This window comes from Littorina saxatilis, linkage group LG5 (assembly GCF_037325665.1).
Source record: "Littorina saxatilis isolate snail1 linkage group LG5, US_GU_Lsax_2.0, whole genome shotgun sequence".
NCBI classification, from domain to species: Eukaryota; Metazoa; Mollusca; class Gastropoda; order Littorinimorpha; family Littorinidae; genus Littorina; species Littorina saxatilis.
In genome coordinates this window covers 25,864,515-25,892,343 of record NC_090249.1, presented here as the reverse complement: position 1 = coordinate 25,892,343, position 27,829 = coordinate 25,864,515, and the positions used below count along the sequence as shown (strand labels likewise).

The 27,829-nt window shown below is 39.9% G+C and overlaps 1 protein-coding gene and 2 long non-coding RNA genes across 3 annotated transcripts; 2 read left to right on the top strand and 1 right to left on the bottom strand.

The window, feature by feature from the left end:
* The first annotated feature begins 504 nt into the window (after positions 1-504).
* On the top strand, positions 505-27,657 carry LOC138966687 (afadin- and alpha-actinin-binding protein B-like). The gene is made up of 14 exons (XM_070338990.1): positions 505-547; positions 9,549-9,732; positions 10,703-10,842; positions 11,600-11,768; positions 12,107-12,245; positions 12,583-12,652; positions 16,544-16,712; positions 22,000-22,102; positions 22,475-22,579; positions 22,938-23,080; positions 23,782-23,943; positions 24,072-24,165; positions 24,416-24,542; positions 25,218-27,657. Exons 2-14 carry the CDS (start codon positions 9,550-9,552, stop codon positions 25,396-25,398), a joined length of 1,785 nt encoding a protein of 594 aa, XP_070195091.1. The 5' UTR covers positions 505-547; position 9,549; the 3' UTR covers positions 25,399-27,657.
* On the top strand, positions 3,954-6,395 carry LOC138966686 (uncharacterized). The gene is made up of 3 exons (XR_011455740.1): positions 3,954-4,147; positions 4,658-4,925; positions 5,645-6,395. It is a non-coding gene; the product is annotated as an uncharacterized lncRNA (long non-coding RNA).
* On the bottom strand, positions 6,656-9,141 carry LOC138966685 (uncharacterized). The gene is made up of 3 exons (XR_011455739.1): positions 8,796-9,141; positions 8,227-8,437; positions 6,656-7,741 (listed from the first exon to the last, which is right to left on the bottom strand). It is a non-coding gene; the product is annotated as an uncharacterized lncRNA (long non-coding RNA).
* Positions 27,658-27,829: the final 172 nt, after the last annotated feature.

Below are 27,829 nucleotides of genomic sequence, written 5' to 3'. Positions count from 1 at the left end.
GTTGTTCCAGTCATGCATATCCGACCGCAGAACGCAAGGAAGTACCTGGCACCAGAGACATAGATTCAATGTATGTCTCTGCTGGCACTACTTTACTCGAATATATCAGTAATATCCCTGCTCACTGTGACACCCAAACTGAAGCCTACAAGACTGACAAGCACACCGTGACAAACCACAAGTTGTCAGTATAGCTTCTTTTATTTTGTTTATTCCGGAAAAAGAATATTATACAAAATGCTGAACCACGTCTGTCCCTGCTGTTAAAAATAAAATAGACGTGCCGGACTCCCACTCACAGCCTGGGAGTTTCAATGAAGTACGGAACTAAAACTTGCAGTTTCGAAATGAATTATTACAATAACTCGCTTTATTACTTTATACTTTTATTATTACACGCGTTATTATTTAATTTGCAGCAGAAATATTATGAAAAGATGTACATTTTGGTTGTTATGTGCCGCAAACGTTCGAAAATGAGCCTAAACAAAAGTTTTCGGCCAGCACCGGAAGTGAAGCGAAGGACGCTACAAAACTCAAATGTTGGGTGAGTAGAAAATGTTTGGGTTTGTTTGCACGTTGTTTTTGGTGTTCACGTGCTGAATTCTACATCGGCGTTCTCACAGCGGCTAACTTTTATCGTCTGCTGTTGAAGCATGATGGTTATGCTTTGAAGAACTATCTAATGGGATGTGTATTCATCAATTGCTAGCCAGGTGGATATAACTCATTAACTGCCAAAGTTTACACGACATTTTTGTAGACAAATATGCATGTGGTATGCATGTCATACATCTTTTCAGTCAGAAGTATGTGTTCGAAATTGTGACTCTCTGGTTGTGTTTGTGAGAAGACGTTTTAACAGTGTCTGTTTCGCACTCGCAGTGTAAATTGTTTACGGGCTACGTGAGGCCTATACATCTTCCGTATTGGGCCTTAAGTCTGAAATGGTGTCCACAGCTGAAATAGCTGTGCAACCTTGGCTCTAACCTGATTTGTACATCAAAGAAAAATAAAATCCTTGTAAAGATTAATGAGACTTGTAAAAAAAAGTATGAAGTACACACCTAGAGAAACATTGTGTGCTCAGTTGTTGTTTTTAATGAAAATGTCGCCATTATCTGAAGTCAGCAGCACTACATTTTGGCCATTTTTTGTGACATGACCTTACAGCATATTGAAACATGGTCTAATCTGTCATATTTATGGGACAGAATGTCATGAATGACTTTTCACTGAGCCAGTAAAACTCAAATGTACCTTTGACAAAGCAAAGTTTTTGAATTTTGTCAGTGAGCCTGCAGAAAATGGGGAGACAAAATTTCACAGAAAGTTCATAACTATTTCCGTAAGACTTCATTTTTGTTCACTGATCAGCTCTAAATAATAATTAAAGATTGAAACCTGATATATTTTTGTAAAAAAGTATTTTACAGTATGTTTTGCAGAGGTATAAAACATAAAAAGGGTTGTTTGACTTGTTTTTGCATGTTCAAAAGTAGTTTGAAGTTTACGTGCAGATTTTCTTGTGAAAAAAGAGTTATGAACTTTCCAACCTTTTGCCTTATAAAAAGAGTAAATTGACTGGTTGGGGAACACCTAGCTTTGTAATGCATTTGGATCCACTAGCAGCAGTCACACTGAAAGTTTGCATCAATTTCATTCATTGGTGTTTGAGTAATTGAGAAATAAAAAATTCTTGTGAGAAAGTTATGAACTTTCCTACTATCTCCACTGAGAGTGTTTTTTGTCCTTAAATGCTAGCCATGAAAGTTAAAGTTGTAGTGGAACAGCAATTTTGCATATAAAAGTACATTAGATTTAGATACTAAGCAATTTTTGTCACTAAAGTCAAGCAGTATGCTTTAGTTAGCCATTTTCTCTGTGTCTTGCGCACTATTTTTATGTGAGAGTTACTAACTCATGTCAAAACCCAAAAATGGCAAAATATATGTAAAATGACTATTTTCAGTTTCCAAATTACACTGTACCATGATTTTCATCACAAAAAGAATCTACTGGCTGCTGACTGTTTCTTTCTGAAGTACTTAGCCGTTTTGTCATGAAGTTCATAACTTCACATAACTCAAGCTCATTTTTCAAGGGCGTGTTTAAAATAATGCCTTGTTAATAGCAAAAGAGTACATTTGACTTTATCTGGACATTTTGTAAGAAGTTTTCTGAACATCAACCCTCAAAATTACATTTTGATAATTCCAGCATGAATCTGGGTTGACTGCACGGTGTACATAACTTCACATCAACTGACCCTCAGCCCCACGGTGTGAAGTTATGAACACATGCCATGAGTATGATTTATACACAATAATTAATTTACTACACTAAATCACTACCTCAAATGATGTGCTGCTCTTCTCCAGAGTAGGCTGTTACAGTTTGATGTCATTTTTATTTTAATTTACCAGCAGATTTTAGTACGTAGCTTTTCAGTTAAATAAATGATGTGAAGTTATGAACACACAGTCAGCTGACATAAACACTAACTAAATAATGATTTCGGTAACAGTTTTCATGACTGAGTTTGGTTAAGTAAATCATTAAGTTGTTTAGAATTATTTGCAAGAGACTTTAGTTAGTTATTCTAGTATAAATGTGTGATTGATGTGAAGTTATGAACTTTCACAAGTTTCAAACAATTTGTTTTATTTTGGCAATTAAAATCTGATTTTGTAATATAAGTGCAGCTTTAGCCTATACTATAACTCTGTGTTCTCAGTTTGTCATTGTTTTGCAAATATATTATACAGTAACTGTACTAGAGACCAACATAACAAAAATTCTTGTGAAGTTATGCGCACGCTCACATTTTATGATTTTTGTTATCGTTTGTTTTCACAAATGTTTTACTTTTATTACTTAGTTGTATGTTGATTACAAAGAGTAGCTGGAGAGAAAATAAGATGACATATGCACTTTCTTACTTTGGTTTGAATTAGCCATAGTTTGTGATGTCACGGTGTGAAGTTATGAACTCCTAGGACATTCTAAAAATACTTTCAGTTTCTGCCAACTCTTTGAGTCAGACAAACATTTTGGTGTATTGAAATCCTTTTGATGGTACTTTTCAAGCACATTTTGCACAAAAACAGCAAAATTGTAGATTTAATGATAACTTATGCCAATATTTGCTGTGAAAAAATTGTGACAATATTAATTTCTATAAATAATACAGATAACCAAAAAATCTTCTCCACACTTCATCTTCAAAAATTACCTTCATGTTCCAGCTCACCTTTTTCAGATTAAAAAACAAAACAAATTGTTTCCTGCCTGTATAAATTAAATTTATTATACCAATAAAAGTAAATTATGTGAAGTTATGAACTTCCCATTAATGGAGTTCACATCTGCATCATGCGTGGCCAAAACAAGTTTAACTTGCTTGAAATGCAAAGTAATTTGCTGTAGCAATTTGCTCAGATGTCTAAAAACAGACCCAATACATGTAGCAACAATGATTTAACAAGTCTAAATTTTGTGACGGTGTGAAGTTATGAACTCCTGCAAACTTTTAAACCTGAATCTGTGAAGTGATCAAACATGAGTTTTCTTAAATCATAGCTGTTCCTTGCGTATTTATGCTCTAAAATACATCTCTATTTTCAAAACAAAGAAAATGTTCATTTTTAAAATTGATTTTGTATGTCACAAAAATGGACACCTATTCTGACTTTGGGCCATTTATAAGACTAAGAGAATCAAGTATCGCCCAACCGTCCCTTGCGCCTATGTTCAGCCAGGGACGGCAAGCAGACACTGCGGCGACCATGTTCTGCCGAGTTTACAAACCTAAAGCTTCCTTTATGGGTGATGGTGCCTTTTCAAGTTATAGGTTTTGTTCAACTGCAAAACGTATTTGTGCAGTAGGCACGCCGATGGGTATCAGATAGACTTGCTCCGTAATACACCACTAAACAGTTCCGCGGCCATTGCGACAGTGCGCATGCGCAGCATTTTTTTCGAGTAAACAACGCGTCGTTCGTAGCTTCTCAGCAACTTGAAACATGTGCGATTTGAGCGAGATTTCCATCCAGAAGGTGCGACTGTGGAGCACTGAAGCATCGAAAACCTTGTCGTGTGTACGGAAAAAGAGTGTGGAAGATGCACACGAGGAACTTGTAGCTAGGTAAGTTTTATTTCTTTCGTTATTTACTCTTTGCAATGATGCGATGTGTTGTTCATTCCCAAGACCGGTTTTCCGCCCTGTAAGTTGTAACACTAACAGTAACTTAGTAAGTGCTCTCTCTTCAGATACGCTTAACTTTTCAGTTGATTAAAGTCAAAAACTTGAATAAGTGCCGTTGATCTGTCCACGGAATCTAACTTACTATGAAGCATAACTATATTCCGATTCGTGATGCATACAGAGACTGTAGTACTCTATAGTCTCTGATGCATACATGTTGCGACAGTGTATGCTAAAGTTTTCCATTTTCAATCTGACGTGTGGGTAAGATTGTAAGAAACAACAAACATACATACTAAGTTGCCACTGCCAGTTTGTATAGCTGCTAAGCTTACCTCAGTGAGTATTTTGTAAGTTTACATACAAAATGGTGATGAGGGGGAAAAAAGAATGCCTTCCACAGGTGCAAAAAACTGATTTGATCTCAAGGCCTTTTTGTTTTACTTTTAGAGTTTTTCCTGCTTTGGAACTTGGGAGATGGGATTCCTGTCGACCGTGAAGCAGAAAATGCAGAGAGGGTGCTTCTTCGGGAGTACAAGCAGAAGTTGTATGTGAAAGGGGTGCTTTATCCTGATCCATTCATCATCACAACTGGATTGAAAGGCAGCAAGATGGGCAATTCCTGTGGCCAAGCGTCTTCATCACCGGCTGCCTGTGAGTGTGAGCTCGACCTCATGCATCGCCTCGTCAACGAGTTTTAAGGAGGAAAGGCTTACAGGTAGGAAACCTCTCTACTTTTTGTAAATAAATCATATTTGCACTTTACTTTTGAAAAAGAGAATGGTTCAAGTTGAACTGCAAGATGGTTTGTGCGGCCTAACAACATTTTGGTTTCAGTGAACAGGGAATGTGTCAAAATCTGAAAAACCAGCATACTAGTATTAATACACACTAAAATTATGCCTGTCGCTGTCAGCAATATGTTATATACATATATAATTAAAAAAAAGTGCAGTGATACTGATAGTGATACAGTTAATCAGCAATGACTGAACAGACTTTCTAAATTCAGGGATGGTCAAATCATGGGCGAGTACCAAAAATCCGCTGTGCTAGTTAAAACCGCTTGGCAACTCGCCTGGTTGGCTAGTGAAAATTCTCGTCAAATGCAACACTTCTGGTTGTATACTCTAGTTTCAAAACGTTATAAACAATGCAGTTATAGCAACTGTGGTTTGTACCCGGCAAGCAATTCTTTTTGGTGGACTGGACTTTCTTGAAATGACTCGCCTGTCTGGCAAGTTAAGATTTTGAGATCTGGCCATCCCTGCAACTGTCTTAATTTTGCAATGCTCTTCATGCAAGTTGCACTCAAATTTGTGAGCAATTTGTTATACATGTACAACTTGGTAAATTGTCCTAAATGATGCTTTAGTGAAAGTTGTCTCCTTTCTCTTTCTCATATTGATTATTTTCTTTTTTTCCCCCTTTTGGCAGTGTTTTGACCATGTGCAACAGGCTGCAAGTCATTTTGGAGGAGGAAGCCCCTGATTGCATCTTTGTCAAAACCAGAAAGAGACTTCTACCTGTCTCCAAGAGTCAGCCATCACAACCACCTGTTACCCAGAGCCAGCCATCACAACCTCCCGTTCCCAAAGTAATCCAATCCTGTTGCCCGTTTTGATACAGGCAGCAAACAGGATGCACTTAGGAGGAGGAACTAGTAGAAGTAGGGAAAGCGGTATTAACAAAACAGCTTTTTCCTCTTAACTATAAAACCACACAGATAAACAAGGAGAGCAACCCTTCCACAAAGTAAACAATCCTGACGACTCTAATAATTTCAACAATTTGTCAACTCATGTAAAAGCTTTGCCAGATCCAGGCATTAAGCTCTACTCTTTACACATGTAATGGGCAGAGCAACATTGTTGAACAGCTGCTTCGTTTCTGTAAGTTTTCAGCCTGAAAGGTAGTAGGGTGGGTCGCATCTAAAATATGAATGTTTGTCTTGTCAAAACCTATGTAAATTTTCCTACATTTTAAGACTCCCTCTTTTTCTGTACTGGATTTTTTTTATCAGATTATTGTTTGGAGTTCTGAAAAGGAAGGTTCCTGTGTACACCATTATAGATATGACTTTTACTGTACTACATGTGTGTTTTTGGTATATATAAAACTAGATATCTTTCTTCCCAATATTGTTCATTGCCAAGTGGATGAAGTCATCAGATTTGATCTGCTGCTAGTGATAACGTTTATCAACATAAGTAAAGTTTTTTGAGCTGACTGTATTGTGTGCATTTTGTTTGCAAGTGCTGATATGTTTGACTTTGTGCTGTAATGCTTTGTCTTGTCTCTCATTCTCCATTTCAAAGTACGAGAACTCAGATTTTGTTCTGACACACTCATTGCATCATACAAACATCAATAAGGACACACACAAAAAGTGAGCCAAACAAACATTTTTCCTCAGAACATGTTATGCACAGGGGACATGAATTGGAGAGAAGACTGTAAACCAGTAAATTGTTTAAGGTTGCTCTTGGCCACTCTGGTGACATGTACTTTATTCTACCTATATTAGCGAAACCGATAGGCTAGATCCTCAAGGTCTAATCCTCGTCTCTGTTGCATAAAATTGGGGTACACTACATTGGGGTGTGCACGTTAAAGATCCCACGATTGACAAAAGGGTCTTTCCTGGCAAAATTGTATAGGCATAGATAAAAATGTCCACCAAATACCCGTTTGACTTGGAATAAAGGCCGCGAAAGGTGAATGCTTGCCTAACAGGCTATTGAGCTTTACTGGCCGATGTGAATGCGTTATAATATATTGTGTGTAAAAAATGTCTGTCTGTCTGTCTGTAAAAAATTCCATTTCAAACGGCAGAAATTAATATGTAAGCGCCTAGGGCTATATCTAGATTAGGCGCATAAAAAATGATCACAAGAATAATAATGATAATAATAAAAAACATCTCATCTATACTATAACGTTTAGGGTCAATACTCATTGGTTGATCGCTAAAAATTCTTGTCTTTTTATAATTGTTGACTTTTTCCTGCCATCTTCTTGTTACAAAGGGTGACACTAAAAACATGAATTAATTGGAAGAGACTGGTCATGGCTATACCAGTGCAATATGATATGTTCTGCGAGAAATCAGATTTCTGAATAACCATGGATTTTTCCTGTCTGCGTTCTTTTTCTTAGCCATGTTTGCAATCTGTAGCTTGAACACACTCACTTGTCTCTTCAGTCTATTGTTCTCCTTAGTCAGCTTAATCATTGCAATAAGATTGCGCATAACGGGTGTGCATTAAGTTGGCATCTGCTTATACAAAAAAAACTATCAACAAAATAATAAGCAAAAACAAGAGCACCCAGAAATGTTTCTGTTGCGAATGGGTCTAATTGTTCAGGGCCAGAGTCACACTTTTCTGGCAATCAACTAGCTACACCATTCCTCTCCCTTGATGATCCTTGGGCCTGGCACGCCTCAAACTGGAATTCCAGATCTCGCATTGCCCATTTTCTTCTGCCTAGCCGGTGCTCTGGTCGGGGTATGTCTATCAGCACTCTTGCTGTCTGAAACATTGCCAAACAGGGTTCATTCTGTCAGTATTTATGGTAGTATTACATCTTCATGCAGGGTTCTCCACATATGTTGTCCGTTTGGGTTCAATGCCCCCAACTTCAACTTATAAAGGTGGTCATTGGGACCCACTGTAGTCAATGTCAGTGCAATACAGAACTCCCTCTGTGAATTCCCCGGTACACTTGTTTTTGTTCCTTTGGCTTCTATGGAGAGCTCTCTTATGTTGATCAAATCGCACTCTAGAAACAAACCACCCACATAAAACTTAGCTTGGCTTCCCACATTCATTCTTGTTCAGATTTCAGAACACACGAACAGACGAAAAGTCAATTAAATCACTCAAGCTGTAAGGCACAGACACATCATAGTGATACTAGGAACAGCATGTGTGAACAAATACATTCAACACCTTCCCATCTTCTTTACTGCGTACACACACAAAATATAACAAGAAAGTTATTTAAAAAAAACTTACTCTGTGTTGAAATCCAGGGTATCCCAAGTTTTGTGTTGGGAAAGTTCTCTGCAGTTGGTGTGCCATCAAGAAAGTGTTGAGAACAAACCCTTGCATCTTTTGCAGGTGAAAAAAAGCTTGTGCCTTCCGTCTGCTATACACGGCTGATGAGTCGAATCCACTTTAATCTCGTTGTGCTGGTTTCTTCTTGTGTGTTGGATGCGGATGCAAGCTGTTGAAAACAGACAGATGCATATATATATCAGATTTAACAATGTATGGCTCTACAAAGCAATTTTTTATTGCTTTTTAATCACAGCCATGCTCTAACAACATGAAGAAAAACAAGAAACGGAAACACACTGACACAGAAAGTGAGCCCCATTTTTTGACCTCATGCACGGCAGATTCAAACAAGTATTTCATGCAGTGCCGGTGTGCAGTTTTTGTAACGTTCAAAGCTGTATAAATGCAGGTCTAGCTAAACGGTTTTGTAATCATGCTATGGAATTTGCAGAAAAAACAATAAATCGCATGAATGTCAGGCAATAAAATAAGTTGATCAAGAACTGTTACAGTGTTGCGCTTACCTGAACGGTGGTTGGCATGAACACCACAGACTCGTGTGGAACCTGGTGAATTTTGCAAAGTTTAGCTTTCCATTTTGAAGACGGTAGCTTCCGTTGTCACAATCAATCATCGGGCAGTGACATGCCATTGTTAAAATCGATAATCGCTGAATTTACATCGACAAAACAACAAAATAAACACAAGTGTCTGACTCGTCAGTCGCAGAACATACGCAAAGCTGTGTTGCAGACGATTTGTTTCCTCGAAAAAATGACGCAGCCAATGAGAGGCGTCTGTGCGGTCACGTGATTTTCCTTCTTTGTTCCATGTAAACGTCGGAACTGTTTAGTGGTGTATTGGTATTGGATAAAGTCTTGTCATTTCCACTGCCCGACGCTCACTGTTGTACTTGTAATACAAACATTTGGACCTGTACATATATATATTCAATCTAGGTCCAACTGACCAATTGTCCTCTAAGTCTACAGGGAATAACACATGTATCCAGGTTTCCCAATTGCTTCGTTTCCGGCCGATTTATGTGGAGCACGTGATGCGCACAAAAAATATTGGCGGTCTAGAAGTGTCGTCTGCGCAATGATCGCTGCGGCTTTCTTGACCGCCAAGGACGACCACGCACGTTGTGAGACGTCATTCGTTAGACCTCAATAGACAGTTGTAAAAGTTAGTAAAGGCACACATCTCCATCTCTAGCCGGTACGCCTGCATGTGTGATTAACATGCTTTATTTTGCTTTGTTTTCATGTATTTAGAATGGCCGACTGGAAGCTGTTATCATTTTACACAGCCAGTTCGGGGCCAGGTCATCGAGTGGAGACAAGTGATGATGGATATCCTGCTGGGATGTCCCCGCATGAACACAACACCATTGCTCAGCCGCAGGAAATATTCTGCACAGAGAACAACGTCAGCAGCTGTGTTAGTTTCTTGAACCAGGTAAGACTTTGTTAATATCACCATATTTTTGTCTACTACACAAAGCAGACATGACATTTTTGCACCAATAAGAGGATTCCACGCATTTTCAAAGCTCCAGATGTTATTCTTGAGATCCCAAGATTGCGCCCGCATGCTTTCGGGCTTTTTGTGTGTGTCAAATTTCATGATCTCGTACCTGAGAAATGGGTTCTACTTAATAATGTGTGGTATTGCTGTCGATAGTATCTACCTTCCTACAGTTGGCACCGTTATGTAATCTTAGTTGTTGTTTTTTGCAAATAGTTTATTATCTCTTGTTCGGGTGCATCTTTCATTTCATGGTTTCTTTGAGCGTTAATGTGTTATGCGCCATACATGGCCCAGCTCATCCGACTTCGGCGTTTTTTTATATCGGAGTGGTCCTTCTCCTAGACTGGTGGCTTTACAGGGCTGTCGAGTCCAGTCGACCCGGCTATTTGGCCATAGCTGGCTGGTTTGTTTATCTGAGGTGACCTTCTCCAGGGCTAGAGCTTTTAATGCGGCTCTTGATCGCATGGTGCTCCCGTAATTGGACACATGGGGTATTTCTTGGGAGTAACAGTGCCACCTGTTACCCTGCCCCATCCTGCTGGAAGCACCGCCATTTGGTCCGCGACTGCTTATTCGTCCTGGCAAGCCTGGCTTATCTCGCAGCTAACCTCCATATCTGAAGGCCACCCCACTATCCGCCACCTGTGGACGCGCCTGGTTGGGGGTGGTCGCCCCTACTTTTCCAGACTTTCATGGGTTGATTGTTATTGCAAACACTGAGACAAAGTTGATCCTGTCCAAAAAAAAAGGTATTGATGTTCTCTTTTCAGTTTGCCTGGGATATAAGTCTTTCTGACAGCAATCCACTGTAAACCGCACCCCTCCCCTCCACTCCCCACACCCACTTTGCAATTGGGAAATTTTATAATTGTGTTCTTGAATATCCATTTATCTTCAGGAGCTTCAGTTATTGGGTCTTCCGGCAATAACGTGCAATAACAAAGGTCAACCCGATGTCAGCTGTCTGCTGAACGGGGCTTATGACCTGCACCGCTGCTACCAGAGAATATACAGCACCAAGGAGGAGTTGGAAAACAGGTGTGTGCAGGCAGGGGGGGGGGGGGGGGGGGGTATGTGTGTGTGCAGTGTTGTATTCATAGCTTTGTTGTTGTTTTTTGTCTGTGTGTTTCCTTTTTGAGTATGGGAAAGATTAACTTCAGTTTATCCTCGTTTGTTAAAAAACCCTCAACACTTTATGTTCCTTTTGTTCCTTTTGGCATTCTTCTCCTCTTTGAACGCTTTTTTTTTAATACATACAGTAGAACCACACTTTAAAGACTTCCCCAAATCAGAAAATCAGGTCTTTATAAAGAAAAGGAGTCAGTCTTAAAGGTAGGGCGGGGATGTAGCTCAGTCGGTAGCGCGCTGGATTTGTATCCAGTTGGCCGCTGTCAGCGTGAGTTCGTCCCCACGTTCGGCAAGAGATTTATTTCTCAGAGTCAACTTTGTGTGCAGACTCTCCTCGGTGTCCGAACACCCCCGTGTGTACACGCAAGCACAAGACCAAGTGCGCACGAAAAAGATCCTGTAATCCATGTCAGAGTTCGGTGGGTTATTGAAACACAAAAATACCCAGCATGCTTCCTCCGAAAACGGCGTATGGCTGCCTAAATGGCGGGGTAAAAAACGGTCATATACGTAAAATTCCACTCGTGCAAAAAACAAGAGTGTACGTGGGAGTTTCAGCCCACGAACGCAGAAGAAGAAGAAGAAGAGGGGTTTCATAATTTATTTTGACTTTTCACCACTTTTTTGGTTGTAATATCTTGAAGTAACTTTTGGTTCTTTCAAACAGAATACAACGTTTGTCAGGAGAAAGAGATCACCACAAGTCATCGGTAGCGCGCGTCAAGCGACACCAGGAGGAGCTGGAGAGAACACTATCACAAGAAACAGAAAAGTTGAGACAGCTCAGCTCAAGGCACAAAATTACCTCCAGCAAAGTAAAGGCAGACAAGGATGAAGTAAGTTTTAAGTTGTAACATATTATGTTACATTGTTAGTCATGGAAACATGCGAGAAGTAAATTTTACATTTGAGCATTTGCATTGTACTGATAAGTGCCTCTTTGGTAAAGGTTTTTGTTTTGTGGGTTTTTTTTGTTTTTTTTTGAGGAGGAGGAGGTAGGGATTAACGAGTGTATCATCTAAAGAATGACTTGAAGAAAATGAACATCACACACTTCATAGTTGACCATGTTTTACCTGCCATTTCCCATACATCAGTTTGTTAGTTAACAAACCTATGATCTCTTACCGCTTTTTTCTCTCTCAGTGAAGTAAGGCTTGCTTTCTTCTTTCAGATCAAATGTCTGCAGTCAGTCATGCAGCACAAGGACCTCCAGTTTAAACATGAGCTGAAGAAGAAAGAGAAAGAGGTCAACAAACTGAAGGATCGCTTGCACCAGATGCTGATGGATAAAAATCCTGACAGAAAAGTTGGTGAGTGATGACATTAAGCATCATGCTTCATGTTAATTCTGTTTTTGTGTGAACAGAACCTTCAGATGCTTGTCAGTTTAAATGCACAAGTGTACAATTTTATTCTCCCTTCATGCAGGTATGAGATGACTGCTTCTTTGGAATGAAACTTTCACGGTGTTTGAATAGTTCAAGTAAAGCTTGACTTGTACTGACTGAACTGACATTTTATTCATTGCTCATGCGCACAATTGACTGGTTATCAACATCTACTGTAACCCACATAGCACTTTGACGAATTAAGATGGCTGTGTATTTGACGAAGACAAGCTTAACAGGATGCATTCTGTGTGTGCAGGAATGGACATGATGAACACAGTTCAGAATGCTGAAGGCAAGCGAGCCCAGTGGAAGCCAGGGCTTAGCAAGTCAGTAGCGCAAATGTCGAATATTATTTTATGATTCACTGAATTATTTAGTAGACACTATGTGGTTTTGTTATGTGCTAAAAAACACAACATATAATGAGCGCTTCTGCTGGAAACACGCTTCTCCGGGTTTACCGCTAGGTGGCGCACGAGAATCAGGCCTGTGCTCCAGCGGCGCGCCCGCAATTTCGCTTCGCTGCGGAAGGGTAACACAGTCGTGTCACTGACCGGGACACAGCGGCAGAGATAATATTTTGCGGAAGAATGCCGAACAAGTGTTGTGTAGTGAACTGCAACAAAGCAAAGGGATTTAAGTTTTCCAAAGATGTTGAGAGGAGAAAGCGATGGATAGTTAGCAGGCCACAGTCATATTGTCTGTGTGCTTTGCAACTTCAGGAACAACGTCGTGTCTAAACATGCATAATGTTTGTTCTTGTTCTTTTAGTCAAATCCAAAGCTATTTTGTTTTATGCAGGCATGCTCACACTGAGGTAGACGTGTCCTAACTTGATATGAATGCGTACTTTTCTTTCTACAAGTACTGCATAATACTACAGTCATTTGTGTTTTCTTGAGAAAATCATAAACTTTTTTTTCACATCTGTTTCTAAAGGCATCTGGGATAGTGGTATTCACCTGAACATCATAGGGCACAAATAAGCCCTGTTGCACTTTTTTGTTCACTGGTTATATGAATGCAGCTGTGGATCAATGTATTAGTGATACTAATGGGTAAATTCCAAAATTCATTATCCGATTTGAGTAAAGACCAGTGATGGTGCTAGTATTTTTTCAAACAGGTACGCAAACTTTAATGATGCAAACAGTCCAGAAAAAAACGGTAGGCAGGTCGTTGGAACCAGTAAGAGTCCAACTCAGAGTACTGATTTTATTTTTTAACCAGCGAAAAAAACCCGGTAGTTCTAAAAATCAACCTCGTCGGTCATACCGGCAGCCAATTTTGTTCCGGTATTTTCTCGTTTCAACCGGTAATTAGCGGTTAACGCCAATACTGAAAGACATGAGCAGAGGTTATTTAGTATATGTGTGAGTGTGCTATAATATATGTGTGACTGTTCACAGTTCAGTTTACACTGAACTGTGAACAGTCACACATATATTATAGCGTGTGCTCATCTATGCAGGTGTGAGCCATTGTGACTGACCAAATGTCTGCTGCTAGCTGGAACTGTTTAGTTTGTGGTCACCACTACAGAGCCATAGTACCTGGAATGTCTGTGTTCAGTCAGTATGTGATATGGCAGGCTTAAATCTGTTTGCCAAGATATATTTCATATACTGAGTGTTGTATAATGGTGCACATCACTGTTGTTCACTTTTTGTGCTGGTCTGTGTGTTTTGTTTAACTGTTGGTTATTACTGTACTAGTGATTAATCAACTGAAACTTTACACTTACATTTGTCTGTGTGTACAGTTTATTTTATGCATTGATTTTGTGAGCAGTGAATACTGAGTCTTGTGCGTGTGCTTATTTAGTTTTTTATATGCATCAGTGAGTGAGAGTTAAGCCTACTCTATGAATCACTGAGTACAGTCAGTGCTCATTCTTGCAAGATTACAAGGAGATATTAGCTATACAGTAGTTCATTCAATGCTCAAATTAAGATCAAAGTGATTCTTCACAGATTAATATATTCTGCCAAATAGCACTACACAGTCTTAGCAATCTGATTCTGAATTCATAAACTCAAATTTTTTTTAAACAATTGCAAAATGATTGACAGTGTGTTATGCATCCTCCTGATATTTCATATACAGCTAATGGATAAAGTTGAATTGACCGATCAAGTTCAGATAATAATTTTATCTTTTGCTGCAAACTGCAAAAAATATTATATTATCAGAAGTCTGCCCAAACACAAAATGCCATCCATGCATTGCACAATTCTTTGTTCATTTATCACTCTCATCACACACAGACATTCACCAATTCGTTCAGGCATATAATTATATGACACTTTATTCATCACACAGTGACACATGAACAACTGAAACTAACCTGACCTGCAACAACTCTTACATTTAAAGAATAGGGGTTAAAAATCAAGTGTCTGCGAAACCCGGCAAATGCAGTTGGCAGCCCAGAGATTCCTAAGTACCTCTCCCAAAGATGGTACTTACAGTTTCAAGCTGTTTGGACAACTTCTTTGAATGTGTGATTGTATAGTGGTTTTTTTTGGGAAACTTAAAGGTAGCCTCGTCAGGGGACAACTATTTAAATCCATATCCTTATCATTTTGTTTCTCGATTGAGAATAATCATTTATAGATGACTATTACTCATTTCCCTTGTTGGGGTGTACTTGTATGTACTGGTGGTTGATTATCCAAATATCCTCTCAGTGATTGAGGCTTATGTGAGGCTCAGTGATTGTAAATTTCTCTGTTCCTTTAACGGGTTTATCCGGTATTTTTATGTGTACTAATGGAACAGGTAGATGTGGGGAGTGATGTAGTTGTTTGTTCAGCCCATCCCATAGAACTCCAACCTGAAATCACACAATGGGTATGAAATTAATGTGTGCATATTTAAATGTTCATATGTAAACTCTACAAGCAGTAGAGCTAATAAATATAAACTAAATATAGCTGAATATTCAAAATATTGTCTTCTGTTATTTATGTTCTGGGACAGTCCAACCCCCCTCACCCCACCCCCCCTCACCCCCCAATAAAAAAAAACAATTTCTCAATGCATCACTGGGCCATGACAATGACTCAATGACTATAACTAAGTAATTAAGTTGCTAAGTCTGATTTTCACAATTTTAATTCTAATTATGATTTTTTTGTGTAGCAACGTGTCTGTATCTGCATTACATTTTAATTTAAACTAAGTCTTATCACACAGTGGAGGGAACATGACAGCTGATCGGTGGGAAGTGGAGTGGGAGAATATTTCACGAACGTCTCAAAACATGCCTACTCAGTCAGCACAAGAGTCAAGAGTGCCACTATCATAGTAATCTGGGCTAAATTTTAAACAAGAACCTTTAATTTTTTCCGCAGTAATTTTCTCCAAACTAAGCCCAAAATAAAGGCTACAAAACCGTGCCGACGTCAGTCTCAGTCAGTTTCGGCGATCACAAACTGACACACACTTGACAGAAATCACTGAACTTCAGTCTGAAGCAACTTTGAACTCACCTTTCAACCAAATCTGCTTTCCGACCCGAAGTTCGTGCATCCCGCTATCGCAGTTCAGCTTTCAACTCGGACAAAGTCCAGGTACCATACGGCCTCGACATGTTTTGATGCGAAAAAAGTAAGAAGTGTCGAACTGAGCGTGGAGTGAACGAGTCCAAAGCGAAAGCGTAGATAGCGGACAGGCGGAAGTAAAAGCGAGTCCTGGTATTCGCGCGCCCCCAGCGGCGAAGTACCGAAGAGTTATCCTTCTTTGCCTAGCAGAAGCGCTCATTGTTTCAGTTATCCGATATTGTCCCATTAGAATGGTTTCAACAGTCCTGGCATTGTTACAGTCAAATCCCCCCTAGAATGGTTTCAACAGTCCTGGCATTGTTACAGTCAAATCCCCCCTAGAATGGTTTCAACACTCCTGGCATTGTTACAGTCAAATCCCCCCTTTACGACTGCCAGGAATGTGAGAAAATCAGGTAGTGAGAAAGGGAAAGTCTGAAAATGGAGGTACATTTAGAGCTGCCATCAAAAGAAAATCTGAAAAATCCAGGTTTAAGAAGGGGAAAAAATCTTAACAGGGTGGGGGGGGAGGGGGGGGTCTAAATAGGGGGATTGCACTGTATTTATCTTAGCATATAACCACATTACGTCCCAAATAATCGCTAGTACTGGGGACGGAAATAGCAAGCAAGCACTGCATTGAACCATTAACAAAGATGTGTGTGATTTCAGACAAGAAGAGGACATGTACCAGATGCTGGTGGGTAACTACGAGGAGCGTCACCGAGAACTGGTGCTGGAGAACACAGAGCTACGAGACTGTCTCCTCACCATGCAGCGAGAGTTGTCTGCCTTGCTCAAACAGAATGCAGAGTTATCTTCCGTCCACTCACAATCACAGGTAAAAACATTATACGTTACCGTATTTGACGGATTACAAGACACACCGTTTTATAAGCCGCACCTGTCAGAATAATGTGACTGGGTGAGACATGAAGCCTGTGCTGCGACTTCTGTCTTGTGTGTGGTGCACGTTAAGGCAAAGGGAGCCACTAAAATCTAAATTTGTATTTACTTCTACCATAGGCTAATGTTATATGCTTATGAAGTGGTAAGGCATATACGATTTCAAAACGGATAACGTTTTCAGTACCGTCACTGTCCGTTACCATGGAAACGGCAATCTCCAACTGCCAAAATGGGTTGCTAGGAACACGTTTTTTAGCTTCCCCTTAAATCATAGGAATGTGATTTTTTGTATGTAGGATGTAGGAGTCCATAGTTGTGGAATGACAACAGGGATTTTTTCTAGGATGAATAGTTCTGATAAAATATTTTTTTTAGATGAATTATCATGTTTTTCAGCACAATTTTAGTAAATATGACCCGCCTGAACAGTTATTTATTAATTTAAAGAAAATTCCTGTTGTCATTCCACAGGTTGTCCTCTGATAAGCATGTCCCTTAAGTTTCATTGCATTCTGAACAGCTGGATTGAAGAAAAACAGTTTCCTAGAAAGCAGGTCATGCAAAAACGCTGAACAGAGAAACAAGGCCGAGAACATTTCAAAGCTCTTTCATTCACCCCAAATCAATGTTAACATAGTTCAGGTATTTTTCACAGACACCTGGTAACTACAGGCTTACCTAAAACTGCCCAGCAGCATATGCTGCACCCCCTTGTAGTCTGATGAGCTCATCCTGTCTTTTGAGTTTAGCTGCACGCACAGTGTCGCGTCTCTTGTTTAGCTGATCTTTCTTGAACCTGAGGCTGCCAAGAACCCTTTTACACTCCTAGCCTTGTTTAGTCTTTTCATGTTACAGCCTGTTGTAAAGCCGTAGAACTGTGCAGTGTTGAGAGCAGCCGCTGGTTCAAAATTGAATTCCCTAGCCCCTGTGACGACTGCAAACCGTACGCGATTTTTGCATGCAAATTTGTCCTTGGGGCAGCGAACCCAAACGCTGCTGTGGAGACACTCATTAGAGTTTTGGGTTTTTCCTGACACACATCTCTGAAGCAGTTGATCTTTCGTCAGTCTCTGGTAAACTGGTTCTAGAGGAGGATTCAGCTTCTTGAAGTTGAGAGGTGTATGGACGAGTTTTGCGTGTGGTCCCGGGGGCTGGTAGAAGGACCATGACGCGGCACCATGGGGGCACAAGTCATGCTGTGGCTTGTCATCTGTTGAGAAGCCGTGACGCAGAGATGCCATCACTGCCCGTTTCATGTCTGCAACTGTCTTACCCCCCCCCCCCCCCCCAATTGCCCGATTATAATATATCGTCAACTTCCTGATTGTATTCAGAGTCAGCTGATCATACCCTCGCCCTCCCAAAGTGATTCCTTTTTTGCGGCAGTCTGTCACAAGGTTGCGAAGCGCTGTTACAAGACGCTTGGAAACGTGATTGATGTACTCTTCTTTTTCGATGGTTACTTGATCTCCATAAGGCTTTATTTTGGAAAGTTCCTGGAAGGTTTTTGTGTCACCGTCTGACAGGATAACTGTGTATCGCAGATTGTGCTGCGACACTGACCTGCCCCACAGAACCCGAGCCGCCTCGACTTCCATGATGCCACTGGAACCTAAAAATAAAACCACCGTTTCAGTCAAAGTCAGCCACTGAATAGCAAACACACACAAACACACACACACACAAAAGGCAATCAGCCACATATCTACCAACATAGACGCTATTATTGCTTTTGTTCAGTACATGTATTACTATGCATGGATTAGTACCCAAACACACACTCACACATGCATGCACACACACACACACACACACACACACACACACACAAACACACACACACAAACACACACAAACACACACACACACACACGCACACACACACACACAAAAGGCAATCAGCCACAGATCTACCAACATAGACGCTATCATTGTTTTTGTTCAGTACATGTATTACTATGCATGGATTAGTACCCAAACACACACAAATACACAAACACGCACAGACACACACGTACACTTCACATAGACAGCGCACACAAAACACTGACACACATTTTCACAAACACTTACAGATCTATGTAAAATTCAAACACAACACACTATCATCCCATTTCAACAAACGTCTTCACAAACGCACCATACACACATACTGTTTAGATCTACGCACTCACCTGCAAAATTCTTGTCACAGATGTCCAGTTGTTTTACCAGCCAGGCAGCATACTCCAGGGGTTTCTCCTGGAGAAGTTTGTTTCCAGTTGTCTGGCAAACGTATGACAGTAGTTGCACATAACATGAGCGTCAAAGCAAATTCCAGTCAGCACGTCTAGACTACAGCACACCCTATTCCAATGTGGGACGAGTGCCCCCTGGTCAGCCATGATCCGTCGTAGCTTACACTGATATCAAGAACATCATCATCAGACAGTGTCATTCCATTGTGCGTTGCGTGTATCTGTCTGACCTGACGGACAGCCTCACTGAATACTTTCTCCTCCAGTAGATCTACATCAAGTCGTTGATAGAGTTTATCAGCTTTCTTCTGGAAGGTTTTGTGATCCATGCCTACCAAATCTAAACTTTCACAAAATTTGTTAAATTGTTGAGCACCTAGCCCACATATCAAGGAGTCTGGACGAATAAACGGCTTGCCTGATGAGACCATACTCCGTTTGACCGCTTTCTTTGGAAGCAAGGTATCCAGCGGTACCTGGAACAACTTCCTCATATGCGCGTACACTGCAAGGCCGTGTCTCTGTTTTGAGTCTGGGCATGGTGACAGCGTTGGCTGTTTACATTGCGGACAACAAAGTTCGTTTACAAGTCAATACCATCAAAGGTTTCCAAATCAACAAGACGTGACATCTCCTTGTTTGGGAAGCCTCTGGACCTGTCGCTTTTGACCAGTGGCTGCTGTGTAGGCCTATGTGTTCGTCTTGAATTGCTTTCGCGTCAAACCGCCAAGAACACACTCTCAGTCCTGACGCAGAATTTGATCTGCATGCCACAGCGGTCGATCCAGATTTTGTGCGCTTGGTCACCGATTGTGTTTTAGATGTTCTCTTGTCTCTGCAACTCTTCAGTTGTTGTCTTCTCGTACACTTGCCTTTATGATGTGTTTTTCGGAGCGTTGATCTTTTCACACGTGCCATTTTTCTAAGCAAACTCAGTCGAAAACTAAACGCGGTGAGCAGACGACTTTTAAAACGCGAAAAGCCACGCGAGCCTATCTGACCAATCGTGGCCAGGTATTTACGTCATACCCCCGTATATGGAAAGTGTCTGTGGTTTGCTTGTTTGAAAAATAGGGGGGTTTCCCCAGGAGAATCCATATTTAACCGAAAATAACCGCCGAATGAGACAGGGGAGAGAACTGCTGTTCAAACGGTATACGACGTTCCCGCGTTGGGCGAGCAGAAATGTCTGTTGTCAAGGGTTGAAAATCGGAATTTTTATCGGAAGAGTGAATGAAAAGACAGAAAAATTCGCCGGGTTGGTGCAATGAAATATGTTTTTAGAGACTTTGATGAATTTGTATAGTGTAATCATATGCATTTCATGAAAGTAGACAGATTGAAAGGTGCAAAACTGCTAACAACTCAAAATGGCTGTGTAAGTCCAATCACTCTAAATTTCAGTGGCGCACTTCGCCTTAAATGTGAAAGCAGCACCGCCCTGATATGGCTCTTTGTGGTCGGCTGGGCGTTAAGCAAACAAACAAACAAAACAAAGTAAGCCGCACCCCCGACTTTTAACAAAAAAATTGGGACAAGCCACGTATAGGCCGCGTCACTGTAGTAGCCGCCGTCGAAAAAAATATAATCAGATCGTGTCAATCAATCAAAACAACCAGGCAAACGAAAGTACGGTATTTGGCGAAATCGGCTCCGAGAATAAACAAGTGAAACAAAGAAGAAAAGTGAAAAATTTTGAAGAAAAATATCACACACACAATTTGTAACCAACACACACATGTAGTCCCGCCCGGAATAAGCTTTTTTGGGATGATTTACGACTTTTGCGCACATTTCGAGCAGACGAAAACACAACATGGCGGCTCTCGCTCCTCCAACTATCGCGAGACACAAAAAAACAAAATCTCGCGTGCGCGAGATCCTGATACATCCGGTGTTTCTCTGCACGCTATCTTGTCACGACGACTTGTTGACAAATGAAGATTCGCGAAAGAAAGAGAAAAGCGCCAAGTCTTGAGTAGAGAGCTAATAAAGTACCGGTAATCGCTAATCGAGCGAAATGAAAATCCGCGGCGACTTCCATTAGGTGAATGCTATTCAAGTTTAGGTAACGTTTTAGCCGCATCTTTTTATAAGCCGCAATGCGATTTTTTTTTTTTTTAAAGTCGCGGCTTGTAGTCCGTCAAATACGGTAATTGGATCTGTGATCCAAACATGGCTTTTGGTCAATCGAGATGGAAGTTTAGTCCACGAGCCCGTAGCATATATATCTCGACATTCACTGGTCTTAGGGTTTTTGTTTTCAAAGAAGAAACTTTCTTGAACACGGACCACTTCTCCGAGCAAAATCAGCAAACCTAATCACTCGCATTCCACCTCAAGGTCTCGGCCAACCAAGACTATGGCATACTCGTAGCAAAGCCGCCGAATGGTACCGTAAACCAAGAATAGTGACTTAGAGAATAGAATGTCGTCTTTTGATTTGGAACGTGACGTGTTTCAGAACTTCTTCTGGACAACTCAGATGCTCTTCTGCATAATGGTTGGCACGAGATTCTTTTTCTTCGACAGTTCATCCTCCGATACTGTAGCCAAACGTTTCATCTTTTTTTCACTTTCGAGTATGCGGACGACTGAACTTGACCGCTAAAAGGTAGTCCTTTCGGAATCATTACGCCGAGTCTGAACATGAGGTCTGAACATTGTTTTCAGACAGGATCTAGGTGAAAGCGAGGCTGTTCTTATCTCTGTATACAGTCGAGAGAGAGAGAAATACATGTCGAGACATTAAGAGAGGAAGAGCTAGAGTGAACTAGAGAAAAGCAACAAACCATGAATATGCATATTTTTATATATATGTTTTTAACTTAAATGCTTCTGGACATATGCATCTGAAATGTATGGAATATAATTTACATGTATTCCCACACCTTGCCTTAACACTTGGCTAGTAAACTTTTTGCAAGTACCTATTTGAACTAGTTCAGCTTGTGTGTAAAAGTTACATGACTTCGATTTTAGGTTCTGCAAGAGTTAACAGATTCTTCATCATCTTCTGACGATCCATACGAGGAGCCAGGGACAGGAAACGAGAGCTTCATGACTGTTGCTGAACTCAGCGAAGGTTTGTCCTTTTTTTTTCCCGTCTACTTTATGCTGTTAGTGTCTTTTGGAGCAAAGCCGGCATGCAGTTGCAAGCAACGAAAAGTTGTGCCTTCATTTGAAAGCACTCTTTTCCGATGGAACCTTGAAATATAAGAAGGGATGGTTAGGGCGGTGCTGGGAGAAAAAGATTAAAGATTTGTAATGATTGTTCGAAGGGGATGAAGAGTAAAATCAGTATGGTTCTTTTGATGATTGTGAGTGTCCCTCCCCTTTACATATTATTTTTCCATTTGTTTTAAACTTTTATACATACATTTTTTGTTTACAAATAAAATGTGAAAGGATTCTAATCAGAATGGATTTTCACTGGTTTGATGCTGGTTTCTTACAGGTTACCACCAGATGCCTTATGACATGGTGAGGAGAGAGATTGAAAGAGCATTCAAACGAACCTGCGAGACGATAGGCCTAAGCATGAAGAAGACATGGAAGCAGAGTAAGTTGTTCAAGACTATTACTTCTGTCTTTTCTTTTTTGTTGTTGATTAAGAACAATTCATATAAAACCAAGCAAATCAAGAATATAATAAGTGAGAGATTTAGAGCCACACTCTTGCATAGTTTTCAGGTTGAAAATGGTTGTGATTTGATTTCTTTACAGTCATGGCTTATTTTCTTCCCACAATTTTGGCTTGTCTCACAAAGAAACTAGGGGTTCTCTTGGAGTTGGTGGGGAAGAAGAGGGGGCAGGGGGGGTGCATTTGCTGCAGCTAGAATCTGGATTCAGTTTACAAAGTGTTCTAAATGTAGCGTATTAAATAATTGAATTTTGATTTGCTTTGCTCTGTCAATCAGAACCAGATGCTCCCTCACCAAGCAAGATGTCTACAAGTACACCGGTCCCTGGCAAAAAAGAGTCATCACAAGAAGTGCAGCACCTTCACGTCCAGCTGGCCAAGTACAAGGACATTATTCAGCAGCAGGAAAAGTTGATTCAGGTCAGTGACATTCAGAGGTCATTCTTACTGGGTCAAGGTCAATTTAAGGTCAAGATTGTTGTTAAAAAAAAAAAAAGGTTATAAAGATAAGCAAGATGTTAATATTCTTAGTAATTTCACACGAAATTTAAAATACAGAGTTAGGCCAAAAAAAAAAATTGTCTGTTTAGGGTAACCCGACCGACCCTATCGATTTGGCGCCGACCCAAAAACTTTTTTTTTGATTTCAAAAAAAAAAAAGAAAAAAAAAAAGGTAAAAATGCTAAAAAGAGACATTTGGCGTTTCTTTCTCTCCCTTTCTCTCTGTTTTATTTATACGTTAGTTTTGAAACATGTATTCATCAAATATAAGAAGTGAATGTTCAGCCAACATAGCATTTACAAAAAAAAAAAAAAAAAAAAAAAAAAAAAAAACACAAAAAACCTACCTACCTACCGACCCTACTTTTTTTGGTCATGTTACCCTAAACAGACAAATTTTTTTTTTGGCCTTATGTAAAACCAGTTTTATATGTTTATTGCTTGGTTGATACTTGATTATTTGGGTTTTTTTGTTTTTTGTTGTGGTTGATGTTGAATGAATATTAGATGCAATAATTGTCTTTTTGGTTCTTTTATCAACTAAAACATGTGTTTATTTATTTATTTATTTATGTTTGTATTTGTTTATTTATTTATGTATCTATTTGTTTATTTTACAGCAGTCACTTCAGACTCATTCAGACTCCTTCCTTCATGAGTCTCAACTGTTGCATCAGAAGGACGCCCTTGCCAATGAAAAGAAGCTGTTCTATGAGGAGAAAGCGCACTTTGAGGAGGAGCGTAAACTCTTCACGGAAGCTGCCATCAGACTTGGACGAGAGGTGAGGATAGAAGAAGGCTCTTTTCATTTGTACAAGGCAGTAAAATGTGTAAAGGAAGTTTTTTGAGTGTGACTGGTTTTACAAACCAAAGTTTTAATGCTAAGTTTGTTTTATTTCTTGTGTTACAGAGGAAGGCCATACAGGATGAAAAGATGAAGTTCTTGAAGGAAAACTTCCTGAACATTACACCCTTCAGACAGAGCTCCCCACAGCTGCACAGAGGTCAGACATTTGATAGAAAGTAGAATGATAGGGAGCACACACACAGACAGCAGTAGGAGTTTATGTACCATCAACCTTACTGCCGCCCTTGCCGGGCATAAGTTCAAAAGTCTATGTTATCTTTTCTTCTCACTCTGGTAGTTTACCAGTTCTTTTTCATGCCTCACTGTGCTTGAATGTGTATACATGCACTTACTTCTTCCAGTGTGTTATCTGAATCAATACATTTAGTGCCAACTTTTGGTTGCAGAGGGAGGGACAAGCAGACTCTTACCCGTCACTCCCCATTTCTCCCCCGCCCCTGAGGGAAGGGCAAAGCCAAAGACCCCCAACACTGCTGAGCTACTAAGAGCTCTGGGGCTGGCGGACCTTCCACGGTTAGTACTTTGCCCATGTCTGGGACTGAGCTTTCTCTTGTTGTAGGTGTGATAGAGTAAGTCATTTCCACCTAAGATGTTTTGTCAGCTGCATTGACAAGTTCCAATACAGCCATTCGAAGATGTCAGTATTGCTGTCCCATTGGTTCATGATTTTGCTACTGGGGGCACTGTTGTGTACCAAAAAAAGCATTTGCCTGGGGTGAAGTGGAGATTTTTTTAGTTTTATCACAAGTAATGTTAAATAAAGGAACAGGCATACTGTTATCTCTGAAGGATGTTTCATGGCTGCCACCTACGTGTTTGGTATTGCCCAGCAGGCAATGCCCAAAGTTTGATGAGACTTGATCTCATCTGAGTCTCTGAAAGGGTGGATATGTTGTAGGATTGTATGCTCATAGTATGTAATTAAGTGTTTTCTAAACAACTGAAAACAGCAGATGCCACTGACATGGCAGATCAAGTTTTCTAGAAGGCACTGTACCATTTTAATGTTTATGTCTGCGGTAGTTAATCAAACCATGTAAGCAGCACATGTGTTGGGTGTGAAGGGTGTCATACCTTCACCCCAGTTTGTGCATTTGGCAATATAACATACTCATAAGGCCTTAACCTAAAATCTTCAGCTGTGTTGAATCAGAAACTAACAAGGAATATTTTGACATGATCACACAGGGAGGGTAAACCATCTTCAACACCAAAGAAAACACCAAAGCCAGGTCACTCAGGGGCAGAAGATGCAGCAGCAGCAATCTTTGATGATCAGTTGCCCACCGCTAGCAGCTTGCGTACCAATCTCTTCTCCTCCCCTGGCTCAGCTGCCAGCGACCACTCTGTGAAATCTGATAACCACTGAGTGTTGTTGATTCAGTCAGTCTGGGTGATGTTGATGAGTGTGAGAAAGATGAATTAGGACTGATGTGAGGACTGTTGGGTTCTCATTTGTGTGTGTGTGTGTACATCAAGGAATGCCCAGTACCACTTATTTGTGTTTCCTTCAGACTTTCAGAACATTTAGTAGAGTATATTTTGTCAAAGTTGGAATGATGCTTCAAAAATGTTTCCTAAACAGTATCCCCTCCTCTCCTGTTCTAGGTTTTCTTCTACAGGTAAAGCTGGCAGCCTTTAAATTAAATCATCTGCTCAGTGAAACAATATGAGAGCAAATTGTTCACCTCCTCGATTGATAAAACCATCCATCATCCAGTTTCATCAACTGTTGATTAGACCGTAATGCAGCTATGCATGGATATGTGAAATTGACACCTGTGACTTGGAGGATGGTACAACATGTGATTGATGTCTTCAAGCAAGACATGTTTCTTGTTGATGTGTGTGAATTTTCAACTGCACGCTTGGTTAACTGTTCATCAGTTATCAATTGCACGCTTTTATGAATATTATACCATAAAAACATATCAATTCATGTAGCCAACAAAGGACAACGCCTGTGTTTTAAGAATGTATGAACTTGTGTGTCTTTTCATTCATTCACCGAAGAAATAGTGTTGTCTGCAGCAGTACCAGCCATATAGATTTTTTGCTGGAGCTTGTGATTTTTTCCTTTTCTTGGTGAATAAAATGTGTATGCAAACAGATTTTCTCCCCATGCAGCTGCAAATTAGAGTGAGCGTTGTGAGCTTTGGTTGCAGTGTCTTCAGTTTTTGAAGACTGTTTATGCCGAAAACTGCAGAGTATGATGTAAAGATAAATATTTAAAGAAACAGCTTTGGAATTTTTATTTATTTTATTCATAAATTTTCCATTGCATTCTCCCTGATGACTGGCGTTAATTAAATTGCACTTACTATTTCTGCCATTGCAGACTGTGAAACTATGAACCATATCAGGAAATTGCAAGTTTGTTTATTTTGTGATATTGCTTACATATATCCCTTTTCAGTGGTAGGCACATTCAGTTTATGTCTGTTGTTGTTTTTTCCCCTCCTTATACACCTTCATGTCATTCTCACAAGCTATTTTCTGCTTGTTTTCTAGATATAAATGAATGCAGCTGATGGGATGCATGCAGATTGTGCTACCTATCATTGAAATGAAAGTGACTGGGTGAGAGAGAGAAAGTGTGTGTGTGTGTGTGTGTGTGTGTGTGTGTGTGTGTGTGTGGTAATATCCAGTAGTGTGTGTGTTCAGGCATAGATATGGATAGTATATACCAACAAAAAAACCCACTCTATTATGCATTTATGGTGCCGTGTAAATAACTGCAAGACCTAAACATTGCTTTGATATGTCATACTTTGCCAACAAACTCCTGATGTAAGTTTCACTTCTGCTGCCTACTTTTTATGCTTTTTTTCTTCTAGACAGCGCTTTGCCTTATTTTTGTTTGTGCTTCCAAATCTCTGCCATTCTGTGCACTGCTATATTTCTTTTCCTACAATAAGAATGTTTTAATCATAATAACAGTGACTGTTCAAAGATTAATAATACATTCCATCTACATTTTTTAGAACTTTTGCTTTTTTTTAAGTTGTTATCATTCATAACATTCATTGCTCATGGTTGTAAGACTGAATTGTATAAACAGTTTCATATACCAGAATGCATTCCATCAAAGTCTGTAAAAACCTTGTAGATCTCAGCAGATCATTTTTGTCTGCTATTGTTGAGTCATGTTAAATATCTGTTTATGATGTGATCCTTCAAATGAAGCATTTTGTTAATGTTTTTCAAATTTGGTTTATTCTGATAGTGGTTGTGAATAGATGTTGTTTGCAGTTGCTATCTTCTCTTCAGTTTCTGCTTTACTGCACTTCTAATTTTGTGAAAACATGAGTACATGTAGATAAACTTCTAATTTTGTGAAAACATGAGTACATGTAGATAAATGTATAATCATCATTGATTCCCACATCTATCCTTTCTACAACCAATGTCAAACTTTACCTTTTTGGGGCTTGATTGGATTGACTTTGAACTAAATTTGCTTGTCAAAAAGGTGCCTTCTGCTTGATTTTGGCTCCACTGACCTTGTTCATTATGAAAGTGCACAGTGTCAGTGAGTTGATGTCAATGGCAGCATTGTTTCAGCTGATTGAGTATTTGCTTTTCCTGTCAGCCTTTGTCTGGTATAATAAATCTTGTGTTCAGATGATGTTTGTGCCAAATTTGATGTTTTGAAAAGAAGAATGATGATCACAACTCATTAAATTACATTCTTATCCCAACTCACATCAAGCAATTTACTCCAGTTTAGTGCTAGGACGCTGAATAGCATCGCCTTGGTAACAAGGGGAGGTCACCCTAAAAAAGAGCTACCTTGACCC